The sequence below is a fragment of the Nansenia antarctica genome (assembly GCF_963989245.1).
Source record: "Nansenia antarctica genome assembly, chromosome: 4".
Taxonomy (NCBI): domain Eukaryota; kingdom Metazoa; phylum Chordata; class Actinopteri; order Argentiniformes; family Microstomatidae; genus Nansenia; species Nansenia antarctica.
In genome coordinates this window covers 3,826,552-3,836,551 of record NC_137689.1, presented here as the reverse complement: position 1 = coordinate 3,836,551, position 10,000 = coordinate 3,826,552, and the positions used below count along the sequence as shown (strand labels likewise).

The following is a 10,000-nucleotide window of genomic DNA, read 5'->3' as shown; positions in this document are numbered from 1 at the left end:
AAAGGCCAAGGATTTCCATATACCCACTTAAAAATGTGTGAGGATACGTAACGGCGTTTTGTGACAGAACTATCACACTTTCATTCATAAAATTCACCCCGTCTGTGTTACGAAGCACTTGAATTTTGGACCATTGGGACTGACTATAGTGTCATATACCATCAACGGGGGGGAATGCGACATGAAATATGTCAAAATGCAGCACTGTCATGCACAGATCAGCCTTATAACATGTAGGGCCGGTTTCACAGACAAGGCTTAAGCCTAATCCTAGACTAAAAAACATCTTCAATGGAGATTTTACATTGAAAGTGTGATTTAGTCCAGGACTAGGCTTAAGCCTTGTCTCTGAAACCGGCCCGTAATGTTAGATATATAACGTTAGACAGGGGAGGCAGATTTCTTTTTATGGCGTTCCAAAATGAACAATATGAGGCTGGGAGGGAAAATCACAGTATACCCACTAGAAAAAACTAGACTATACCACTGGGAGAAGGTGAGACTTTGAAGGGAATGGGGACAGAGGAAAAAACAGAAAAGATCCAGATCCATCCACCTCACCATCATCACAATTGAAATGTGAACATCCAGGTTCCAGACACCTGAATGAAATCACAGTAGCCTATTGACGTTTCCACTGTACAATGTCAAGTGTGAGGGCAGCGTTCGAAATGACACTGTGATGATGAGTGAGTTTGACAAAGGCTGTCCCGGATAGTCCCGGATAGGTCATTAGAAACGTTTTCACTCAGTCATACACGGACGTCTTGGTAATCCTACAGTAATTCTATCGCTATTATAAACTCGATCATGATTCGTGAGCTTAATTCTCCGTTTAGAATGATAAGGTTCTATCTCCGTTTAGAATGATAAGGTTCTATCTCCGTTTAGAATGATAAGGTTCTATCTCCGTTTAGAATGATAAGGTTCTATCTCCGTTTAGGGTAGTTCAGAGATATTGAGCGTCAAAGTTTTTACATTCCATTATTATGTTTTGTGAGATGGAACCTTTGTATTTTATGAATTACTAACTCAAAAATGTCAACATTTTAAAAAATAACACCACACAGGCATTAATAAACACCTAATGGATCAGATTATGTAAAAAACTCAAATTTGACAAAAATGGAGATAGAACCTTATAATTCTAACGTCACGAGTTTGCTGTCATCATAGTTCTCTAACCAGCTCTCTCGCTGTTTGCTGTACATGACAGTAGTACAGACAGGGGTGAGACATGGGTGTGTTTACATCTAGATAAACACTGTTAAACATTAAAGGATATCTCCCAGGACGATGTGTCCCCGGCCTGAGTCGCAGGCGGATATCCCGACGGGGAGTTGGAGGTTCTTGCCCTGGTCCCCCGTCTGGTCTTTAACCAGCTCCTTATCAAAGAACACGAACCTCCTCCACTGGAGAAACGCTGCTGCCATCTTCTCTGTCTGGACCAGGAAGAGATGATCATGTGATCATGTGACCCCCACCCCCCCCCCCCCCTCAGTCATGTGAGAGAGAGGGAGGGAGGGAGGGGGGAGGGGAGGGAGGGAGAGAGAGAGAGACAGAGGGAGAGAGAGATTTCATTTATTTATTCTAGTATGTAATCTATTTATTTATTCTAGTATGTAATCTATTTATTTATTCTAGTATGTACATTACATTCTTTTTGTTTTTGTTTTTTTATCTTCACACTTCACATGCTTTGGCAATGTAAATGTATGTTTCCCATGCCAATAAAGCCCTTTGAAATTGAAATTGAAATTGAGAGAGAGAGATAAAGAGGGGGACAGAGAGAGAGAGAGAGAGAGAGAGAGAGAGAGAGAGAGAGAGAGAGAGAGAGAGAGAGAGACAGAGGGAGAGAGAGAGAGAGATAGAGAGAGAGAGAATTATTATTAATTAATATTATTATATAATAATCATGATAGAAATAATACAGTTGTCGCCACTAGGGGGCCCAGACAGAGCGTATGGAGGGCCAAGTCTGTCAATTGTATTTATTTATTTCCTTATTACTGTGTGTATTAATTAGTTAATTTATTCATTCATTCATTTATTTATATATTTATTGTTCATTTTGACAGACTTGGTCCTCTATAAGAGAGGGGTAAAGAACATCAACTGCCTAAATAATGTTAAACATATATTTTAAAATATTTTAAAAACATAAAAATGTGATCTAAAACCTGCTGTGACACGTTCCCACAACAGCACGAGCAGCGCTGAAATAAAACAATGTCAGCTGAATATGAAAAGCTGCTCCTGTGGAAAGCTATCATATATGAATTTACTTATATTGACCCTATGAACAATTTAATATACACTGAACAAAAATATAAACGCAACACTTTTGTTTTTGCTCTTTGAGTTGAATTCAAAGACCTAAGACTTTTTCTAAACCAAATGTCACAAGAATGAATGTGAATGTGAACCTGCTATAAACCTGCTATAAACCTGATAAACCTACTAAAACTCATGAAGTAAGAGCTAACAAAATTACATCATGCTGCCGCAAAAGCTGCATTCCACTCAGAGATGATCATGAATTTGATCATCGTGGTTAATTCAAGAGAACAGACTTGAATAATTAATTTTAATTAATTTGTATTTATATCCCCCCCTCCCTATTTATGTATATTTATGTCTCATTCTTTTTTTTATTATTATCTTGGGACTGTGTTTGTTTGTGAGCACATAGGATTTGCATTTACATTTCGTTGTACCTGTTACAATGACAATAAAGATCATGATCATGATCAAGATCATACCCAGCAAGCACCTACGGACCTGGACGAATTCGGACCAGCCCGATAACGGCCAGACCACGTAATATCACAACTAGTTAGTATCTGGCCCAGAATATCATCCTATTTCAACTAAAATATAAAAATATAAAAGATTATTTTTTAAATATATCTGTCGGGAGAAAATACCCAAATGTGAAACCCCAGCAACAACCCGTCAACTCTGTTGTGACGTCATCTCTGGTGTGACGTAATCTCTGGTGTGACAGACATCAAAGTGGTTTTGATAAAAAACGGGCCGATTGCGTCACAGTGATGAGCGTGACGTCACGGGGCGAAAACGACATAAATACCGGAGGTTCTCCGTTGTTCAGACACTCCCCTTACCACCATCATGCCCCGCAGACCAGCTCGCAGAACCTCCCGCCCCGTCCGTCGCCGCCGGCGCCCCAGGGTTAGCCGGAGGAGGAGGAGGAGGGGAGGCCGGAGGAGGCGCTAGGACAGAGCCGGTAGGCTGGGCTCGGCAGGCGGTGTTACTTTAAATCATTCCTCTTAGGGAGGGGGGAGTGGAGGGAGGGTGACTCCCTCCGTCCACTCTCCCCTCCATAAGGGGGATGCTTTTCTCTCATGTTGCGTGTCTGTCTGTACGCACAGAGCCACACAATAAAACCTGCATCAATTGGAGATCACCTGCTCTTGTCTTCACTGGTAACATAAGCAGTTATGGAAGTAAGTAGGAATTAGAAGGGTAAAATAGAACTGATAAAATATGAATAAAACATTAATAGAATGTAATAAAGATAATGATTAAAAATAATATAATAATACAGTATGACATCACAAAGACATGTGACAGGTCTCTTGAGCTGAGGGGGCATGATTTGTCCAAAACAAACCCAACCATTATGTCCAAAACAGCCCCTCACCTGAAATATGTTGTACAATTTGATTTGATCTATAATTGCATGTTATGAAATGTATTCATATAAATAATAAGGTGATCAGTAGGACACATTACGAACCCTCTATGACACCTTGTTGCCTCTAGGCAACATACCCATTATTGGCCTTTTACATTCACACAATGCATCCCCAGTTATGATGCAATACTTAGAAAAAGAGGCAGGGCCATAAGGAACCAAAAGTAGTGTTTGAATGTGTCACATGTCTCTCTGTAGGCCATGCTGAATCCCTTTTTTGCAGACTGTCCCACAAGGATCAGCTTAGCTATTTCTCTCCACAAACATCGTCTGAAAACATTTTTTCCTGGCCTTATATGAACAATTTAATATACACTGAACAAAATATAAACGATTAGAACACTTGTTTTTGCTCAAATTTATTCAAGAATGAATGTGAATGTGACCCTGCTATAATAATGATGTAACCAATACCACACATACAGTATGTTTATGTTCTATCTCTGTCTATATTCACTGACAGCAGGCTGTAGTAGACTATTAGGTATGCCTTCAGGCAACACATGAGCCAACAGGACACGTTTTTGTGACAATATGTATTCATGTTGTACAATTTATCACAGTTCCATGATGAAATAACAATCAGTAACACATATACAGGTTCATGAAGTAAGAGCTAACACAATTACATCATGCAGCAGAGATGCTCATGAATTTGATCATCGTGGTTAATTCAAGAGAACAGGCTTGTTTTGTAGTTTAATTTAAGGCTTGCTTGTTGTTTCATTCGAATATCCATCGAATACTTGTTTAAATCTTATAGTATTACTATTAGTAATTCTTATACAAACAAGCCAGCTATTCCAAGCATTTTCCTCTCAAATGTCAGATCCCTGACAAATAAGATGGATGAACTGAGACTACAGGTGGCAAAAAACAGCATCGTAGGGGATAGCTGTGTGATTATTCTGACCGAAACCTGGCTAAGTGACAACATTGTGGACGCTAACGTTAGCTTAGAGGGCCGAACGCTTCATCGCGCTGACCGCACGGAGCTTAGCGGTAAGTCAAGAGGAGGTGGGATCATAATATCGACGAAGGATAGCTGGTGCTTAAACACGAAAACTGTAAGTAGCCACTGCTCACCAGACCTAGAATACTTGACTGTTAAATGCCGACCCACATACCTGCCTAGGGAGTTTAACGCGGTGCTAATTACATGTGTGTATATTGCACCTAGCTCAGACAGCAAAGTAGCATTGGCGCGACTATACGACGTCATTAGTAGCCAACAAAGTACTGATCCACAGGCTATCCACATCATAGCGGGGGACTTTAATCATGTCGACCTGAAGGCAGTACTACCCAAGTTCTACCAGCACGTAAAATGTGCAACGAGAGGAGAAAAAACACTGGATAAGGTATACACCAACATCAAACGTGCTTACAAGGCTAGTCCGCTAGCTCATCTAGGCATGTCTGACCATGTGTCAATCCTCCTGATTCCTGCATACACCACAATGGGGAAAAGTGCTCCCACCACCACTAAGACTGTCAGAACCTGGCCAGAAGGGTCCGCTCCACTGCAGATCTGCCTAAATGACACCCTATGGCAGGAATATGAGCATGAGGACCTGGAACAGTACACGTCGTCGGTTCTGAACCACATAGTGAACTGCACCAACTCAGTCACCGTGGACAAACGGGTCCGGGTCTACCCCAACACGAAGCCATGGATGACTGGGAAGGTCCAAAAACTGTTAAATGAGAGGGACAACGCCTTCTTCGCAGGGAAGCGCACACCGCTGTACAGCTCCACCAGGGCCAACCTAAAGCGCGGCATCAAAGCGGCCAAGGCAGAGCACAGAGAGAAGATTGAGGAATGCCTCCTGAGCAACGACTCCAGGCGGATGTGGCAGGGGGTTCAGCAGATGACAAACTTCAGAGCCAACAGGCTCACAGCCGCAGAGGACGACCCCCTGCTGGCGGGAAAGCTGAACACCTTCTACGCCCGGTTCGACGAGGGGCGAACGGAGGTAACCACAACACAGACACCACTCTCTCCAGCTCTCAGCAGCCTCACCCTCACAGAGCACGAGGTGAGACGCGTACTGAAGGCGGTGGACCCCAGGAAAGCCTCGGGGCCGGATGGCGTCCTGGGACGGGTGCTGAGAGACTGCGCCGACCAGCTGGCCGGGGTTTTCACCAACATCTTTAACCAGTCCCTGTCCCAGGCCACCGTCCCACCCTGCCTGAAAACCTCAACTATCATCCCAGTCCCGAAGAAAAGCACGGTGAGCTGCCTAAACGACTACCGCCCGGTGGCACTCACACCAATCATCATGAAGTGCTTCGAGAAACTAGTCCGGGCCCACATACTCACACGCCTCCCGCCCAACCTGGATCCATACCAGTTCGCCTACAGAGCCCACAGGTCCACAGAGGACGCCATAGCGACGACTCTCCACGCCACTCTATCCCACCTGGAGAGGGGAAACAGCTACGCGAGACTGCTCTTCGTGGACTTCAGCTCCGCCTTTAACACCATCCTTCCAGACAGGCTAGTGACCAAACTACTAGACTTGGGTCTATCACACTCTATATGTGCGTGGATCAAGGACTTCCTGACCGACCGCCCCCAGAGGGTGCGGGTGGGCCCCCACACCTCCACAGCCCTCAGCCTCAGCACTGGGTCACCCCAGGGCTGCGTGCTAAGCCCCATCCTCTACAACCTCTACACCCACGACTTCACCCCCATCCACCCCAGCAACTACATCGTAAAGTTTGCAGACGACACCACCGTGGTGGGATGTATCTCGGGGGGGGGCGAGGCGGCGTACAGGGATGAGGTAGAGCAATTGAGCAAGCTGTGCAAGGTAAACAACCTGCTGCTAAACAAGTCAAAGACCCAGGAACTCATCGTAGACTACAGGAGGAAAAAGTCCGAGATCCTGCCCCTGCTCATCGACGGAGAGAGCGTGGAGATGGTCTCAAACCTCCGTTTCCTGGGACACATCATGCGGGATGACCTGGCCTGGAAGGACAACACTAAAGGCACCATCAAGAGGGCACAACAGCGGCTATACACCCTGAGATGCCTCAAGAAACAACACAGCAAGCAGGAGATGCTGGTGGCCTTCTACCACGGCGCAGTGGAGAGCATCCTCACCTTCGGCATCTCCAACTGGTACCACAGCTGCACGGCAGCGGAGAGAAACGATCTACAGAGAGTCGTGAGAACAGCACAGGGGATCACCGGCGCCACCCTCCCCTCTCTGGAGGAGCTGTACAAAACACGCTGTCTCAGGAGGGCCTCCAAGATCTCCAAGGACCCGACCCACCCTGGGCACGAACACTTTGTCAAGCTGCCCTCGAACAGGAGGTACAGGACCCCGGCCGCTAGGACAAACAGACTGAAGGACAGCTTCTACCACAGGGCCGTCAAGGCCCTGAACACAGAAAAGGCCTAAGTTCTGGGCCCAGGACAAGTCCGGACGGATTGTATGGCAGCTAGTGCTGAGGCACAAACATGTAAATTTTCAAGCCTGCAAACTGTGACACTTTAAAAAAAATGTGAAAAAATACTTTCTTGTGAAATATGACAACCCTATTTGACTATCTGTGCAGTATAGTACAGTGGATTGTGTACATAGCCTCTATTGATGTAAACCAGCTCCTTATCTTCTTGTGATTTTATGCATCTATGCTTTTTCCAAAATGTGTTTCTTTTTCCTTTCTTAAACACCAGGGGAGCCTTCCCTCCTAAATTTCGTTGTTTGGTACCTGTACTGTAAAGATCATGGCTGACCCCTTCCACCCCGGCCACGGCCTCCTCACCCTGCTTCCCTCTGGAAGAAGGTTGCGGCTGCCTAAGGCACTTAAGGCCCGCCACAGGCTCAGCTTCTACCCCTCAGCCGCCAGGCTGTTAAATGACTCTGGCTTCCCCCCCCCCCCCGCCCCCAAGTCTGCCCAGGACTGAACTGGACTCTGTAAAAAAAAAACTCTGCACTGCACTTTACTTTATACCGCACTATCCAATGCACTGTTGTCTGTCCTGTGTTGTTGTTGTGTTGTCCTGTTTTTTGATATGTGAAAAAAGTATAAACGCACTTGCTGTGGTGACGAAGCAAATTCCTATATGTGTAACGCATAGTGGCAATAAACGTTATCTCAATCTCAATCTCAATCTCAATGACAAATAAAGTCTATCTATCTATCTATCTATATTATTTTGTTATTTTGTTAAAGCACTTTGAGCTGCAACATTTGCAGGAAAAGTTATATACAAATAATGTATTATTATTATGATGATGAAGATGATGATGATGATGATTATTATTATTATTATTATCATTATTATAACTGACTCGTAGTCGCAGAGCATACACGTCACGGTATCAGAATGTCGTAATACAAGTAACGCCCACGTACGAACGTGGACGAATCGCATTTCTCCAAAATAACATTTCTCTCCACGACTCTCTGGACGTGGACCTATCGCAGCCCGGTACTTATCGCAGGAGGCGGGTCTTTCAGAGTTGAACCTATCATAGCTCAGTACCTGGAGCAAGAGGCGGGGTCTTGCACGGGTCGGACCAATCACAACCCGCTACCTGGAGCGCAGGAGGGCGGGTCCTGCAGGGTCGAGGGTCGCCACTCTTTTCCCTCTGCGTTTGTAAACTTGCTCTGAGAGCACCGGAGCGCACCGTCATATAGTGGCCAAGCGATTTGATTGGACAAGAGGCATTCCACGAGTGGTGATTCGATTCCCAGAGAGTGTTTACGAACGCATCTCGCCGAACAACGGGTGCCGACGGGTGCCGACTGGATCCAATGAGATCACGCCGCGATTCAGGGCCCTTCGCTTAGAACAAGCCGGTAATAACCAGGGGAAATCTATTAATGTGGTTACTGGTGGAGGGTATAGCTTCTAACAAACTAACAAGGGGCCAGACTAATATAGACATATCATCTAGACAGGGTTGCGCTGTTAATTTGTTCGTTTTTTAGTAAAAGGTGAACCAGGTGAACTAAAAGCTTCAAACAATCCCATTGAGCTGCTTGCTGGACCAAGCCAATAAGGTAAGTTCTCTCTCTCATGCCATTTCATTGCACAGATGTGCAAATCAATCATGATTTTATTTTATTATTATTAACACATCATTTGACAAGCAACTAACTAGATCGTTATGTTTTAATAAACTAATTCATGCTGATTTATGTTTCATTGAGCTGTGGGGTGCAAAGAAAGAAAGTCAACCGGTTTTATTTAGCTATGGTGGATATAAATAACACAGCCTTGTTGAGATAATAATAATAATAAAAAATAAATAATAATAATAATAACCTTTATTTCTATAGCACATTTCCTGCAAACATGACAACTTGTAGGTTTGTAGCTTGTGACATTATAATAATGATTATTTATTACTCCAAAACCACCAGCTTCTATTACCAGCCAACTGGTTTCTAGAAGCATGCAGCATTGTGTGTGGATGGTCAGGGCAGCTCTCCAGGCAGCGAGAAGACTCCACGCTCATGCGCTTCAATAGCAAACCAGTCTACTAGTTTATTACCTTAACCATAGTATGATCGGCAATTGTTGAATGAATGAATGAATGAATGAATGGTCTTTATTGTCATTAATACAGCACAGGTACCATACAACGACATTTGGGAGGGGGGGCTCCCCTGGTGCTAGGAAAGAAATACTAAAAACAAGAAGGGAAAAGAGCTGGTTTACATAAATAAAGGCTATATACACTATCTACTATACAATAAAACACTGTGCTGTACTCTATGCTATGCTATAAATATCCTAACATTTCCTATCTCTGAACCTTATGTACACGAGGGTTGTCATATTGCACATAGTATTATTGCACATTCATTTGTTCATTAATTAATCATGTCGTCCCCCCCCCCCCCTGAGAGACACACGACGAGCCATATCACACATGGACATTTGTTGACACTTTTTGCCCCCTAGTCGCTCCTTAGAGAAAGCAGAGCTCACATGTCCTCCTCCTCCTGAGTGCTTAGGATGGACAGAAGTAATGTACTAGGGGGGTTAAGCCTAATAAAAGTAGCTCAGTTGTCATTATTGCCACGTGTGGGTAGCTACTGTACACAGGCTCAATGGGCGGGATCGGCCTATTACGATCGTATTTCAGGTTCCCTTATCATCAAAGACAAAAGGACATGACAGCCTGACTACCTGTGCTGAAAGCCAAAGAACCCGTATGAGCTATGAGGAGCTGGATGATGGATGATGGCATCTCACTATTCCTCCTCCTCTCCTCCTCTCCTCCCTTATCTGCCACTGGTCGTAAAAAACATGGT

General features: G+C 44.5%; 2 protein-coding genes across 3 annotated transcripts in view; one reads left to right on the top strand and one right to left on the bottom strand.

Moving 5' to 3' along the window:
• Positions 1-1,433, bottom strand: part of vps11 (VPS11 core subunit of CORVET and HOPS complexes) — a gene marked incomplete at its 5' end in the record, with an annotated part of 18,271 nt that extends 16,838 nt beyond the window's left edge. Inside the window, 1 exon segment of the mRNA XM_080528072.1 lies at positions 1,286-1,433. Coding sequence (XP_080384198.1) covers positions 1,286-1,433 — 148 coding nt within the window.
• A 7,156-nt stretch (positions 1,434-8,589) lies between these two features.
• Positions 8,590-10,000, top strand: part of hyou1 (hypoxia up-regulated 1) — a 32,489-nt gene continuing 31,078 nt past the window's right edge. For both annotated transcript variants that reach the window (XM_080527944.1, XM_080527945.1), the window contains exon 1: positions 8,590-8,740. The gene's annotated coding sequence lies outside the window, so the exon portion shown is untranslated. The remainder of the gene's footprint in view (positions 8,741-10,000) is intronic.